A 17,461-nucleotide genomic window follows, 5' to 3' on the forward strand; every position below is an offset into this window, starting at 1 on the left:
CTTTTAGGAGTAAGAATGTGTTGTGCTTTCTTTAAAACAGTAAGAATATACAGCCTAATTGTAAGTGAAATACACATTTAAATAATCCTAAGCAGTTTCATGAACACAATACTATATAAAGTGGGGCACATAAAGAGAACATTTTGAGAAAGTATATATAGAATACAGACAGGTGTGGTGAAGAGGAGAGGATGAAGTGTGTAAATCCTCCTTTTGAGCAAGACTGCCCCTAGTGGACAGCTACAGCAAGAGGATGAGCAGACTTGTACAACTTAAAAAACAAACAAACAAATAAACAAACAAAAGAACTCAAACTGACCATGTCCTTGCTTTCTGAGTCCGATGGGCTGCAGTCTGAGGGGGACTTCTCCTTTTCATTTTGTTCACCATAGAAGAGAGACGTGAGGCTGAAATGATACAAACATGCCATACATGTGTAGATACATTTAAACAAACCATAAGTAAGATTTTAATTTTGTAAATATGACATATCTGTGTCCCCATCTGTGCATGTTTAAGCAATGGCATCACAGCTTAGTTGTGATTGTGGTTCCCAACTGTGCCTTTTGCAGGAACGAAAACTACATTATTGTCCCCTCTTCATCTTCGAATAACTTCTTTTTAGCACTTTTAACAATGCACACAAATAGCTGAAACGACTAGAATGAAATTGACCAAACTAATATAATCAGTTATTCCAAACTACTTACTAATTAAGATGAATAATATTTTTGGAGCTACAGTGTCCAAATAGTTTCTCTTGTGGATCAAATGAGTTTGTTTGTTTCTGAGAATGAATGAAACATATTTCACAAACAAAGGCAGAGCTGTACATCTGGTCTGGTATTGTAAATGTTTTAAGTTTTATTAAGAGAAACCAGAGGAAACCTAAGCAGTCCCACCCGGGGTCATAACCAGGAGCAGGGACATGGGTCAAAGGCAGAGGACAGATTTCCCTTCAGGAACAACAAAGTACAACTTAACCTTTTGGTAGCACAATTACATGTACATCACCGTCTTTATTGGGAAACATTTTTCATACATTTTCAGACAAACTTTACTGCTCCACAAACACACACTTGCACAAACACACACTTGCACAAACACACACTTGCACAAACACACACTTGCACATAGCTCCAAAAACACAATTCTATATTAGTAAGTAGTAATTCTTGTTTTGCTTCAGTTTGTACTACAGCTTTATTTGCATGGTTTACTGTGCTCAATGGGGGACTAGGTATATATATATATATATATATATATATATATATATATATATATATATATATATATATATATATATATATATATATATATATATATATATATATATATTTGAAAATGCCTATTGACGTTCTATGTAGTACTATTTTCCACCAGCAGAGTGCGCTGACCCTACACTGCTGCCAGCCAGGCTTGATGCTTGATTCCACCTCTATTTGTTCAGTTTCCATGTTTGACTGAGCAGAACGTGGAGCAGATTTCTCCTGGTGTAAAACAGCCTGAGAGGGATTTACCTGTCATTCTCCATCAGCAGAGCCAGGCGTCCGTAGTCCCATGCGGCTTTCCTCAGGCACGAGAAAATCAGCAACAGAAACTGCCAAAACAGCACAGCAACGTGAGAATTGACATTGAAAAGCTACAAAAGAATCCTATTATGACTTGGATAGAGAAAACAGACAAATGTGCAGCCAGTCCTCATCCTTAAGAATAGTATATATGGTTGTCGTGGAAACAGAGGGGAAGTGCACATGGTGGGAGCGCACTAACAATGACAACCCCACGATTCGATCAATACTGTGGGACAAATATGCATATTTCTCAGGCACAGCGGAGAGGGAGCTGGAAATTTAATTAAGTGCAACATTGAATCTAAAGGCTTGTGAAGTGGCATGGAAGTGTCCATTCTGTGGAGCTGCAATGTCCAGCAGCTTTAGATGTGGGAAGGTGGAGATTGTCCAAGCAACTATGGGCATAAGAAGAGTAACTACACATTCATGTTCTGCTTATTCTATCCTAATATGAAGTAGAAGGAGCACATTCTTAACGACTCATACAATGTCTTATTAGTTTGTGTTGACACATTCTTTGCAAAGAGTAATTGGCAGATTTATTTTCTTATTTTAAGCTAAATCATCTCGTCTATGTCTTGAAACTAGTTGAACATTAATTTACATATAAACATTTACATTTAACCATGTCAAAACTACACAAATCCAGAGTTCTTCATTTATGTAATTTGAACCAAGACCAGATGTTCATTTCAGCAGGGTGCACTGCTAATATACTGCAATACAAAGGTTTGTCATACAGCTCATTTAGTTGAATGTGTCTTAATGTACATTGTTCCTGGTGCAATCTGATCAGTATTTGTGCAGTATGTACAGTTGTGTCGCAACACCTGACCTTCTGGACATAAAGTTATATATATTTAGTCTTAAAACTTGATTGAACTTGGTTTTCAGTAACGTTTCAGTAATCATGAATGACAATTTGTGGGACAGATCAAAGGGCTACTCATTTCACAGTTGACAGTTGGTCAGTACATAATTTGAAATGTAGGTTATTACAATTAAAATATGTCGCCAATTAAAATTTTGTATTAATTATCTGAATATACAAATATTTCTTTTTTTAATGTAATTATTATTGGATTTATTGACTGTGTGTTTGCAGAACCATGTCATCCATGGCAACAAAGCGATGATGTAAAATGAACTATAAACAGCATCTCCCGTCCTCTGGTTGTCAGTGACTCAGTCTCAACAGAATAAATGCTACTTACAGCCAGTTGAATTGAAATGCTGTTCGTTTGCATTCAGGGAATTCAAACCTACAGACCAACACATGCACATAAGAGAGGCACAGAGCTGCTCAGTGCGTCTCCTCCATGGTCTCCTCTCTCAGCGCCCCTCCACAGACCTGACCTTGTGCCTCTTGAGGATGTGTGGGTCCTGTTCGCTCTGCACAGATGATTTATTTTGTGGGAGGATGGATCTGCTGCAGAGGCGTTCCCCCGTCACCAGGGGGAGATGTGCATGCTTTGACTCATGCCCATCATTAGCACAGTGTTTTGTTGTCGTGGTAACAGAGCACTGATCAAATGAGACAATTACATGACAGCAGCCGTGACAATGGAGATGACAGTGGAATCAAGACAGTTATTGTAGCAACATGTGAAGTTGCTTGTAAATGAGCGTATTGTGGTGTGAAAATCAACATTTATCATTCATTATTTGAGCTTAATAGAATTCAAATGCTTTTTTAAAAGTCAAGGTTTGGTTTGTAATACGTATCCTACTGTTACGTGTATTTATAGTTCTGAGTCAGTGCCCTTGAAATGGAATGTACTAAATCTCAATTTCAGAGAATAAACTTAGATTTAGTTACCATGGAAACTGAACTACAGTGTGTTTTCCCTTCATTCATCGACAAACTACATCTAATATGTTATCAATTCCTTTTAAACATGATTATTTTGAGTTAAATATGAGCCACCATCACCAGACTTGGTAGTCAATGCAACAGATATTGATTATAGCACTATTTATAATGCATAACTGCTGCATGGTCTTTAAGCAGCAACACCCGGTATTTACACCCGACTGATGCAGTGAGCGGCTTCTCATTTCAAACAACCGTGAGGAAAGACAAATCCTGTGGTCATGGAAAAGATGTCAGTGTGTTTGAGAAGGGTCAAATCATTAACATCGAGCAGAGAAAACATCCAAGAGAAGCAGAAACTAATCTACTACAGATGTGAACTTCAGTTGAGCTGAAGGAGGCTTTGTGCAGTGGTCACTCTCACAGCTTCAACACAAGATCAACTGGGGGAAAATAATGCAACACTGGATGGAAATAAAACATTTAATGCTGCAGAATCTTATTTAAACTATGTCACAGTGAATGTGTGCTGTAAACAAAGCTAAAGTTAATCCTACCAAATATTGTTTTTTTGTGGTGATTTTGGTGACAGTGTAGTTACAGTTAACATGCAGAAACCCTGTGCCCTCATCTGGTGTTTGAAGTGTTTTCTTTACACATGAATTATTTGAAGATATACCATCAAATACCAAGGCTAAGTATTCTATAAAGCTCAACAGAAACGTTAAATGCTTTTGGCTCTTACTTTCTTTTTCACCATGTTACGGCTTAGTTTATGCCAGTGAAGAGCAGAGCTAAAATGGCATTTACAATAAACCTCGAGATGTCTTTTTCCACAGTGAACACTCCAGACGGTGCTTTCGGGGCTGTGAATCTGCATTACAATCACATGTGTATCCGACACAGCATCTGCTCTGCTCACAGGGCGACTCGTCTCCAGAGCGATGCCTCAAACACATCACACACCTGCTTGTACGGCTGCACTAATATATTATTGAAAAGCAGAGATTTCCATAGACATATTTCCAAATGTTTGAAGATGTGTATGTTAATCGGAGCCGGAGCTCTCTTACCATCCATACGACTACATTGATGGCCAGGACGGTGGGCACGCCTCCGAAGGGCAGCCCCTGGAGCACGCTGCTGTGGGAGTGAGCGTGGAAACATCTCTCCGCTGTGCTGTTCTCCTCTGCTGCCGAGTCCAGCACGTCCAGCAGCACTGGCCTCCCACCCACAGGGGGAGCTCTCATCACAAAGAGCACAGGGTCGGCCATCAGAGCTCCAACATACCTGCACAAATCGAACGTTCACATATTTCATCAGCGTTAACCTCATGGAACCGTACATATTGCATTCCCCAATTTGAGTCATTTACAGAATTTGCGTCAATCAGTTGTTAGCTTGACTCATTAAACAGGCAGAAATTGTTAAAAATGTTATCTGTCAGTTGTTATCTTAGTTCGCTAGCCATTTAAAGGTGCATTGTGTAATATTTAGGAGAATCTGAGCTATACTGTATACATACATAATAGTACTTTTGCCACAAGATGTCGCACTAAATCACACTCCTGTAAGTCCAGGTCATGTGATGCTTTACTCATAACCAGAAGGTGTGCTCCAGCGTGCCCCCCATGGTCCTGGGCCGTGTGCTGCGTCCATGTCCCTCCCCTTGTATGATAATGAGGGCCCATAACACGTGTGGCCCTTCTGAAGTCCTCTCCAGTGAGCTCTGCCAGGAGCTTCTACTCCCTGCTGTGGTGGTAAAGAATCTGCAGTGGATCAGGAGATTGCAGGTTCAATCCTCAGATATAAATGGTATAAAACATCTAGTCTAGAAAAAAAAAAAAAACATAGGTTCTTTCTTCAAATAAAGTCCTAAACCATGTCAAATGCTTTTTTACTAAACTGATGGAGCATTCTGTTAAGCTCACTGTAAACTGAACACAAATCTTCTTTCTCAGTAAATGACAAACAGCCTTTCAAACTGTGGTCACTTGTGCCTTTTAGCTTTTTAATTGATGTATGTATTATTATTATTGATTCCTCTGTTCCTTCACAAAGATCATGTCTGCAAACAGATGTGCTCCTCCTCAACTAGTCATCAGAACCAAGGGACTGAACAAGACAACACAACCTGGTGATATCAAAACTCAGGCATATTTTCTACCACCAGCCAGTACAAGAGCCCGGCAGAGTTCAGAGGGGTCTTCAGAGGGCCACTGTTGTGTCATAGACCCTTCAAACTAAAGTGGGTTGTGGCCCCTCGTGGCGTTGTAGAAAAGTGCAAAGAAATGCAGTTGTTTTGATGATTTTCTTTTGACATAGAGCTCCTTTAATTAAAATACAGTTTGATAAGAAATTGTCCTTTAGATGACATGAACCGCCACGCTCTTAGAACCCAAATGTAAGTGACTCAGATGTAGCAAGTGTCTGCTGTGAGTATAAGTGCTGCTTTGATAGCGTCAGTCGAATGCCCGCCCGCCCCATTAGTGCTCATTGATCTGAGGGTGGGACACGAAAGACTCAAACCGACTGTGTCACACAAACATTACCAGAGCTGTTAAAAGCCCTTCACCGCAATCAAGGGTGTTACAGGGCCAATTCAACCACTTTGGACTTGTATAGATACAATAACAGACGCATTATGGTTTGAATAGTTATCAGGCTTGTCAAAAATAATGAGAGCCACGTGCTAATCTATACTAAAAATAGAATGGAAAAAAGGCGGGGCAAGTAATAGAGGATCAAGAGTCAGTCATTTGTGATTGACATTGATATGTTTGGGTCTTTGGAATGGAAAGGTCCACAGCCAATCCTCAGTCAGTTTGAAGCAGAAGTCAGACTTTGGAGGAAGAAGTTTGACTGTTTGTGTGCTAAATGGAAATAGATATTTAAAGGCATAAAAGAATAATAGTATGACAGATAGAAATCGTGATGGATCAGTATAATTGCCCAGCCAAACTGTGTATTAAAACTAGATATGCATTTGAAGTATTCATACTGAAGAAGTCTTAATCTAGTCTTAATCTATATCAAGGCCAAGTAGTTATATTATATACACGTAACTACAAGTATTTTAGTGTTGAAATATCTCTTTAAAAAAAAAATCCTTTGAGAAATTTGAATTGTTAGTATCGTGACAACACAAGTTATACTTTAACAAATGATCTCGTGGTTTTCAAAATGAGCAGCGCGTACGCACATCTACTGGTTCGATTGTCCAGATTTAGCTCTAGATTTTAATTTGTGTCACACCGTTATAGTCTTTTTGCTGCTTTAACACTTTTGCATTGTTTTCCAGGAGGTACTACTACTACTACTACCACCACTACTACTACCACCACTACTACTACCACTACCACTACCACTACCACTACCACTACCACTACTACCACTACCACTACCACTACCACTACCACTACTACTACTACTACTACTACTACTACTACCACTACCACTACCACTACCACTACCACTACCACTACCACTACCACTACCACTACCACTACTACTACTACTACTACCACTACCACTACCACTACCACTACCACTACCACTACCACTACCACTACTACTACTACTACTACTACTACTACTACTACTACTACTACTACCACTACTACTACTACCACTACTACTACTACTACTACTACCACTACTACTACTACTACTACTACTACTACTACTACTACTACTACTACTACTACCACCACCACTACTACTACTACTACTACTACCACTACCACTACCACTACTACCACTACCACTACCACTACCACTACCACTACTACTACTACTACTACTACTACTACTACTACCACTACTACTACTACTACTACTACTACTACCACTACTACTACTAGAAAGAAGATCTGTAGCAGGCTGTCCTCAACACCACACACACACACACACACACACACTACAGCCTCAGCCTTCTCAACGTGTGCAATGATAAACACAATACCAACTTTTGTGCCAAGTCCAAAACCGATGTAAAACCTAGTGAAGAATAAAGGAAACACACACACAGCCAAATGATTCATTGGCTTGTCGGTGATGTTTCCCTGTTCGTGGCACAGCAGCCTGACCGCGGGATGGAGACGGAGAGAGAGGGATGTGTAAAAATAACACAGCACTATAGCCCTTCTCCTCTTTCCTGTCGTTAGACTGTGGATCTTTGGGTCAATATTCATAAAACGTCTCGGTGCGGATGACAGGCCATTGAGAAATAAAATCAACAAGTCTCAATTCTGCGCTCCAGCTGAGCGGTGGACAGAGCAGATCCATAAATAGATATGGTATAAGCACTCGGACTCTAAGAACCAATGAGCCATCAAACATTTTTTCCCAAGTGGGGGATCAGATTGAACCCAGTAATTGAAAAACAACATTGCATTTTGCTGAACGATTTGCTCACGGAAGACTATAACCAATATCTGCCAATATGGAGAGACAATTAACCCACATCGTGAAGAGCGTATGACAGATCAGAGTACTCGGTTCACTTAAATGCTGTTAACACAAGTAGATTTAAGATTTAGCAAAGAAAAAAAGGTTGGACATGAGCAGCAGATGCGACGCATGTAGTAGAAGAAATTCCCAGAAGCCGCACTATAAACAAGGGCTAAATGTGTCAAATGTACTTTTCCTGTGAATGATGTGGATGAAGGGATTCTATTTGATCACTTTAGGGTGACCAGACGTCCTTATTTACCCGGGACAGTCCCAGATTGAAGCCCTGTTTCACATGCCCCAGCAGCTGTATCCAAAACCATTGATTTGTCCCGGTTTTACTCAAGACATGTCCCTGTTTTCCCACTTTGACCACCTGTTAACAATAAAGAGATGAATATATTGTGGTTTCTTTAGCCAGAATAGAGAAAATCTGGCTTTAGAATAACTAGAACACAAAAAATGTTCGGTAGTTTTTCCTGGCCGAGAAGGAGGGGAGGACAGGACAGGGGATAGGACAGGGGATAGGACAGGGGATAGGACAGGGGACAGGACAGGGGATAGGACAGGGGACAGGACAGGGGATAGGACAGGGGATAGGACAGGGGACAGGACAGGGGACAGGACAGGGGATAGGACAGGGGACAGGACAGGGGACAGGACAGGGGATAGGACAGAGAATAGGACAGGGGACAGGACAGGGGACAGGACAGGGGACAGGACAGGAGACAGGACAGGGGATAGGACAGGGGACAGGACAGGGGACAGGACAGGGGATAGGACAGGGGACAGGACAGGGGATAGGACAGGGGACAGGACAGGAGACAGGACAGGGGATAGGACAGGGGACAGGACAGGGGACAGGACAGGGGATAGGACAGGGGACAGGACAGGGGATAGGACAGGGGACAGGACAGGGGATAGGACAGGGGACAGGACAGGGGACAGGACAGTGGACCTTGGGACACGGGATGCTGGGACATTGCCAAGTCTCTATAAACATTGTTAAATCTGTTTTTCACTGTTTGCTGGTGTGAACAAAAATAAATTGAATAGAAGTCTCTCAGATAAATACTGACTCACAAATGAGCCATAAAAGACGTGTGAATGAGCCATGAATGGACCAAGGCATAAGAATCACTCTTGCTTTTTACAATTTTAACCCCTGTCCCAGTTTTTTTAATCAATATTTAATTTTCTTTAAACAAAAACAAATGACAAAAAACTCTATTCTATTCAAGTCAATTTTCAGATTGAGTCCCAGTTTTTTATTCTAAAAATCTGGTCAACTCAGCTCTACTTCCTGTTCTTTTAAGCTTTTATTTTTCTATTTTTCTTCACAAACGGCCTCTTGAGATACTGTCAACTTCCTCCAACAGAAGCACAGCCCGGCTTGACTTGAAGAAAGCGTCTCGAGGGTTTTTGCCTCCGGGTCTGTGTCCTGATGCTAAATAAACTTCTCCTGCTTTAGAACTCCAGTCATCACAAATACAATTCATAATAATATGTACGATCGCCACTTTTCTAATCTATAATCTTACAAAAATGTTCCAAACATTACTCGTGATGAATTAGGTAAACACTTTCTCTACAAGATAAATTTGACAGTGTAGAAGTCATTTATCCAAACAATGCTTTTTGCTTTTAGCCCTTACATTTTATCCTTATTTGACAGTTTACAACACATTTTATCCTTTGTATTTTCATTTTCAATCCGCAGAGCTCAGTGTGGCAGAGCTTCACACAACATTTGGCCCAACGTCAGAGCAAACATGACTCAGCACTTTGTATACAACTCGTATCATCTCACAACCAACATAATAAGGCCGCACCAATCAAACTAATCTCCTCAGTAAATGGTTCTATCGCCGCGGTTACCTCATCCGCTAATCCGCGCGTTGTAGCAGAAAGAACAGCAGGAGCTAAAGGAGTGATGACAGTGGCGCAGACAAGCACTCAAATCAATGAGAAGGTCAATAAGCAGCAATAAAGCTTCATTCAATTACGCCAAAGTTTGAGTCGTCACTGTTATATTCATCTTTTGGATTTGCCAAGACACTACTACTACTAAGATAAGATATTCCTTTATTGTCCACACATGGGGAAATTTCATTGTTGCAACGCAGGTAGATACAGAGGAAAAGGACAGACAACTTATAGGAAGTTTAAAAAAACACTCTTAATAGAAGAACTCTTATAAACAAAACTCTTATAAACAAAAACTCCTATAGACATAACCTCTCATTTCTTCATAAGGAATGGAGGGGAAAAATAAATAAAGATAAAATAAAAACAGCTAGCGTAAGACAAGACAATACTAATAATAATGGTAAAATAAACACTGTGACATTATTGCGTGTGAGTATGACAGTAATTGTACATGAATATGACGGTATTGCACCTGGTTAAGTCAGTATTGCAGGTGTTCAGGGCTAGAAGTGTTTGTTATAAAGTACTACCACTACTACTACTACTACTACTACTACTACTGCTGCTGCTGCTGCTGGTTCATCATGGTACTTTGTGTATTGTGGGGTATCTAAAGGAAAGCCTGGAAACGTTAAATATTGAAAGTTTGAGCGTGTATATTTATGCCAGCACCTTTATTATAGCACCTTTATTTTAGCACCTGTATTAACTGTATGACACAAGTGACATTTTCATAGCTTCAAAAGAACAACTTACAAAAAAATTAAGTAATATAAAAGTGTAATGTGTAATTTATAGAAGATGTGTTTGTGCAATGTTGAGTTGATTTTTTTTTTGGAAAAAAACATTACACAAAAACACAAAAAGTGAAAATGTTAAAAAAGGACATCAAATATAAAGCACTTTAGGCCATGTAAAACAGAGAAGGCTGTAACTGAAAGGGCATCTGGCTTAAACACCAGACACCACAATTTAAAGCGAAACACATTGATTTAACAGCCAAGCTACTAAATGAAGTCATCGATTTTCTATTATAGTCGATAAGAACCATCCAAATGATCACGAGGTCATTCATTTTGACAAAACTCCATAGAAATCGAGACTTTTACCCAATTCGCTTTCCATTTTATCCACAGTCTGAAGTGTGGCCTTGCCAACATAAAGCGCTTTGTTCATCACCACGCGTCACACACACACACACACACACACACACATATAGACACATACTGACACATACAGATATACACACACATACACACACAGATACAGACACATACACACACATACACACATATACACACATACAGACACATACACACATATACACACACATACACACACACACACACACACACACACACACAGCAAAAACCAGCCATAAATAACGGCTGTATTCCACTGACTCACCTCATTCAACTGTCACTCAGCGCTAGATAAAACACTCAAATCCTCCAAGGCCAGTCTCAATTACCATAAATACAAATATAACAGGTCTTCTCTTCGATGAAAAGAAGCTCAACTGCAGCTCTTGCGCGCTCCTTTACTCCTCGCTTCAGTTTTGTGCTGGGGAAGCGCTCCTGTCTGCTACACCTGCACGCACAGGGAAGATTTGACATTTCGCCTCTCAATGGCCTCGAGGGGAGAGCGGGGAAGTGACTGTGAACGGAGAAAGACGCGTACAACTGACACTGATGATGGGGTTATTCATCATTATAGACAATTGAACCGTGCGAGGCAGAGGAGATGACACGCCGCACAATAAGAGCTTCACATTGAAAGCATGAACTTGTTTCGCTTATGTTGATTGCTTCATTGTGCCATGATAAAGACGCCGCACTAGCAATTAGCTTTCCGTAGTCGACTGTAATTTCATGATCATTATATTATAACTCTGAAAAGGACATGTGTAAAGAAGAGCATTTGAACGGGATATTGTCATTCTATATCAGATTGTTTTGTAGCAGAGTAGCACTGCTCAAGGATTGTTAGTTTGATTCTGCAGGTAAATAAGTCCAGCAAAGATTTGTATTGCATAGACTTCATTTTCACTTCACTTCAATTAGTCTACAAAAGTTCAAGTCACAATATAATTGTAAGAACTAAAAAATAATAATTGTGATCCTTTTAAAAGCTAGATTTAGTATTTTTAATTCAATCAGTCCAAAAAATGCTTCTAAATGTAAATTACTTTTTTAGTCACAATAACTTTTTTAAATATGTTTTATTCAAAAACCTGTTCAAGAAAATTTAATATTTCACTGTTGTTTGGTTAAATATGTAAAATCAACTGAGCTTCTAATTTGTTCCCTCAACATCAGCGCACTCAAAGTTATATTTGATTGATTCGTGGATGTTTCAGTCATCCTGTATTGTCCTGCAACTGAAGCTCGAGTACTCACCTACCCCCTATCTCCGCCCACATCCCTGTACTTAGTTGTGATCTTTTGACAAACACAAACATGTAAATGACAATCTGCTGCTTATGGTGAAGCTTATCAGTTCATCAGGAACTCAGTGGAGCTGTTTCTGTTACAAAGCTGTTTAACATCAATACTTCAGTTTTACAATGAACAAAATGTGAAATGTAAAAAAGTAAAAAGTACATAAAAAGTAAAACAAATTACCAAGTACCTGTAACAAGCATAAGATGTCTCCTTTAAGTTCTCAGTAATCATGAAAGTGATATTCTTAGCTAAAACCCTTTATGTGACAGGACAATCTTTGAGGTCAGTTATTTAATCTGAGATCAGAGTTTAATGATAACTCAACTCCTGGAGTAATTCAAACATTTAGCTGCAAGATGGATTATAGTCTATTTTACACGCCTCTCGCTGATGACTTTGTTAACCTTTTTAGCTCTGCTATATCAATCTGGCTTTTGCTCGGTGTTAAGATGATTCCATTAACAGAAGAAAGCCAGAAGCTGAAGGTAAATCAGAGAGGGAGGTAATAAAGCCACATTAAAAGACATAGTACCTCGGCCCTTCTTTCAGTAAATAACAAAAGATCGAGGGCAGAGGAAAAGCCAGAGCCTTTTACTGGCTCTACAAATACATTTTTACATTGATTATGGAAACGTTTACCTGGGGAATGATTTAACCTTTGTTCTGTAATAATTGAATAACTATATTAAGTTTGTGTATCGTCTATAGGTAAAAATGTCGGTGTAATCCCTCATTCGTCCAGGCGTGTTCCATAGTAGAAAAAGCTTCAGTTGTAGTCATCTGGACTCAGTTTGAAAAAGATAGACGTTTCGACTCTCATCCAAGAGTCATTGTCAATAAAAGAATTTAGATCGAGAACTCCGATATTAATACTGTTCTGTGGTAAGACCCGCCCATTGGGCGGAGCCTTCCTGAAGTAGAAAGAGTTGTTTGTTTCAACAGAAACTTCCCCCTTGTATCTACCGAGCTGGCCTATTCAGAATCTTAATGGGCTATTAGAATCCTCTTTGTCTTTGTGAGACCCTGGCTCAACCACCCTGAGTACCTGATTAGCATCTACATGTCCTGGTCCTGGTCCTCTACCTTTCCAGGGGTTCAGTAACCCATTATAAATAACAGGAAGATTGAATCTTAGCCCTCCATTTCTGTTTAAAGAAGGTCTTTCTTTTTTAACAAAAATAGCTTCCTTGACTCCTCTTTCAAACCATCTTTTCTCCCTGCTTAAAACCTTCACCTCACCGTCTTCAAACGAGTGATTAGAGGCTTCAAGATGGAGATGCACGGCACTCTGTGGTCCTGAACTTGTATGTCTTCTGTGCTGATAGAGCCTCTTGTGTAGAGGCTGTTTCGTCTCACCTATGTAACGTTCTTTACAGCTTTCTTCACTGCATTGGATCGAATAAACTACATTGCTCTGTTTTTGAGTCGGCAACTTCTCCTTAGCGTCTTCTCTTGTAAACCTGATATGTGGGTCCACAGCATTGATGTGATCAGAGAAGGTTTCCAGCTCTTGTTTCTTGATTGTTACAAAAGTATCATCGACATAGCGAAGCCACAGTTTTGGGGCTATGCCTGAGAATGAGGCCAGTGCCTTCTTCTCAAAGTGCTCCATGGCCAACCTGTACAGACGCTAAGGAGAATCGCTTGGCCTTTCTTGATTGTTCCACGATCAGAGAGGACGGGAAACTCCAAATAGAAGTATATAGGAAACCTACACACACGGACCAGTATCTGCTCTTTGGCTCCAACCACCCACTACAGCACAAGCTGGGTGTGATCAGAACCTTACAACACAGAGCTCAAGGTGTGCCCACCAGCTCAGAGGGCAAGAAGAAAGAGGAAAAACATGTCCGAAATGCCCTCTCAGCCTGTGGTTACCCCGCTTGGGCTCTCAACAGAGTGAAGAGAACCAAGAAGCAGGACAAAAGGGAAACTGAACAGAGAAGGAAGGGTGTCTCTATCCCTTATGTGTCTGGCCTGTCGGAAAAACTGCAGAGAATGTTTAGACAACACGAAGTCCCTGTTTATTTTAAACCAGGAAACACTTTAAGACAAAAACTGGTTCACCCTAAGGACAAGTTGCCGACTCAAAAGAAAAAAGAAATACCTTCTTTAAACAGAAATGGAGGGCTAAGATTTAATCTTCCTGTTATTTATAATGGGATTCTGAACCCCTGGAAAGGTAGAGGACCAGGACCAGGACATGTAGATGCTAATCAGGTACTCAGGGTGGTTGAGCCAGGGTCTCACAAAGACAAAGAGGATTCTAATAGCCCATTAAGATTCTGAATAGGCTAGCTCGGTAGATACAAGGGGGGAGTTTCTGTTGAAACAAACAACTCTTTCTACTTCAGGAAGGCTCCGCCCAATGGGCGGGTCTTACCACAGAACGGTATTAATATCGGAGTTCTCGATCTAAATTCTTTTATTGACAATGACTCTTGGATGAGAGTCGAAACGTCTATTTTTTTCAAACTGAGTCCAGATGACTACAACTGAAGCTTTTTCTACTATGTCTATAGGTAAATTTTATTAGACTGGAAATTAGTTTGAAGAGAAACAATCCCACACTGACGATGTGCGTGAAAGAAATGTTGAAGATAGAAAAATCACATCACAAACTAACAACTTACGGGTGTTTATTACATTTATTATTAGTTTTAAAGCTGTATTATGGCTTCATTTAATGGCAAATGAAACTAAAAAAGCATAAATCATTACTATTGTATCTCCCCTTCCACTATGGCATCATTAACCAGTTTAGTCACGTGCAGAACAAAGAGCATAATATTAAGAATAAATTATACTGATATGTATACTGTATTGCATTTTAAATTCAAGGTGCTACAAGAATAATCAAGAATAAATCCAATCTGTCAGACCACATGAAGTTACCTCCTTCCAGAGCTTATCCCCCTGCACCACACCTCCTCCCCCTGCTCAGTAGGACCTCCGCACATGCTCAGTAGGACCTCCGCACATGCTCAGTAGGACCTCAGGGATGCCTGGCTCTCCGGGCTGTCTGAGGCCCGGGCAGGTCCTCCTCATTAAGGCCCATCTGGCATGAACGACACACATGTCATTGATCTGCTCTTCTTAAACGACGATCAGCATGAGCAGAGTGCACATCCTCACAAGCCTTTGGACGCTTCTCTGCCAAACTTCAAATAATGATACTGTATAAAACAAATGACACACTTCTGCAGGTCCCAGGTACTTACTTTTATATTGTAATGTGATGATGCCATAATTTCAATTGAAGGGGAAGTTCCTTTATTTCTCTAAGGGCCATTTGATCATTTTTGCAAATTCTACCACAAAATCCTGACTCAGTTTCAAAACACAAGCCTTTTAGAGCGACATCACGTGAACACCATCTATATTGTTATATATAGTGACTAAATATGTACATAAGGCAATGGAATAAGCCCGTGGTTCTCAAACTAGTCACACCAGAGAAAATTTTGTAGCAACAGATCAAAACAGGTCCAAAACCGGACTACAAGGACAACACTAAAGAGGGCAAAAATGTGGATTAAAGCTGCAGATGAGGACATGAGGTAGATTTTAAAATTGAGTATAACGCTCACAGTAAAAAAAAAATCAAAAAATCTTGCCACAACATCTTCTAATTAACATTATATTGAAATCTAGCTAACCACCCTTAGAAGAGGATGCATTAACTCTTAATTGCAGTCTTCTTGGATCGAAATCTGTAATTCATTAACCAAATAACATTAGTCGTCTTATTAGAGATAAACACCTGCAACGCCAATAAACAAGCTGAATTTCTTTGCTTTACCTGCTGTTGTTTTAAGCTCATGTCAACACTATTTACCTCCCATTTCAGTGAGTGAGGAGGAGAGCAAACCCCTGAGGAACAGCCAGTAACTTCACAGCAGGAATCTAAAGCAGCCGCCTCTTCCCTTTTCTGGAACTTCAAAAAGAACAAAGAGCGCCTGTGGTACGTAAACTGCTCCGTCAGACTCCGGGTGGACTACGAATGATACAGCACCCAAGATTCATTTTCAAATTCTGCGTGCATTCCAATGTTTCTGTAAAGCGAGTATTTACACACGTATTCATCACACCACTAGCACGAGACACAGGAAGCGCTCAATCTGTTAGAGACGTGGGAAGTGTGCACAAGCTGGACTCCCATTCATAACTGCCGCGCAAACTGTTTCCCCTAATTCCATGTCAACAGAATCCTTGAATCCATCTTAACATTTGGTTTACATACCTCATACATCATCTGTGGTTGATTATCTGGAATATAAAATAATGACACATTGCACTGCCGATATAAATGCATCTAATAAACATCTAGTGCAGTGCAGAAAATATATTGGTGCAAAATATCAACCAAATGTTTAATATCAGACCAATTCAATATCTGCAAAGACCCTCTGATATATGGACTGGAAAGCGACTGGTATTTACAAAAAACACAGTGTTTTTTGGCAGTAGGGCAAAAGAGATGCCCCAGCCCCACTCAAGGATGGGTCAAATGCAGAGAACTAATTTCCCCTCTGCATCTCCTTCAGCCCCCTCAGCCTCTCTATCTTCTCCTCATTCTCTCGCTTAATCACAGCATTTAAAGGACTATTATGGAAATATTACACTTTATTTTACCTTTTGACTATGCCATTACATTGTTCTCTCATCAAAAACACACCTATTTAATTTAGTTCACACTTGTTTGAACAATCCTGTTTAGTACATCCTCTTCCTGTGATCCTCAATTCCAAAATTCCCCAGATTAGTGACGTCATAGGCAGAGCTCACAGATCTTTTGCGCTGTTTAAGTCCATCAGTGATTGCCAGACTTATTTTGAGCATTTCTGCCATCAACATACGTTCATTACAACTGCCTGCCTGCATTAGCATGTCAGGGGAAGGTTAGCGTTGTTTATCTCTCCTTGTTTATCACTCTCTGCCTACATTAGATGGAGTTCTAACACAATTCCTAATGAGGGAAAGCCATGTGTGGTTTTCAGTAGATACATTATTTACATGCATGTTTAGGGACAGTAACCATACAACTACTTAATATCTCTTAAATCTCTAGTGACACGTTCATCTATAGTAAACTAGTCTAAATGCACACGTATCTGTCTATTTTTCTCCAGTTTGAAATGACCTGCGAGCACTGTTTACCCAGCTTTACTGACAATGCAATTTACCTTTTGTGTTGACTTTGTGTGTGAGAGTACACGACCGCTCATACACACCTGTGCACTCACTGG

The 17,461-nt window shown here is 40.1% G+C and overlaps 1 protein-coding gene across 1 annotated transcript in view; it reads right to left on the bottom strand.

The window, feature by feature from the left end:
- tmem63c (transmembrane protein 63C) overlaps positions 1 to 17,461 on the bottom strand; it is a 34,437-nt gene that overhangs the window by 15,428 nt on the left and 1,548 nt on the right. The window contains exons 2-4 of the mRNA XM_072458060.1: positions 4,461 to 4,677; positions 1,521 to 1,600; positions 320 to 407 (exon numbers count right to left, since the gene is read on the bottom strand). Coding sequence (XP_072314161.1) covers positions 320 to 407; positions 1,521 to 1,600; positions 4,461 to 4,661 — 369 coding nt within the window. The 5' untranslated portion in view covers positions 4,662 to 4,677. The remainder of the gene's footprint in view (positions 1 to 319; positions 408 to 1,520; positions 1,601 to 4,460; positions 4,678 to 17,461) is intronic.

This window comes from Eucyclogobius newberryi, unplaced genomic scaffold, assembly GCF_026437365.1.
Source record: "Eucyclogobius newberryi isolate DKJ021-1_F unplaced genomic scaffold, fEucNew1.0.hap1 SCAF_21, whole genome shotgun sequence".
Lineage (NCBI taxonomy): Eukaryota > Metazoa > Chordata > Actinopteri > Gobiiformes > Gobiidae > Eucyclogobius > Eucyclogobius newberryi.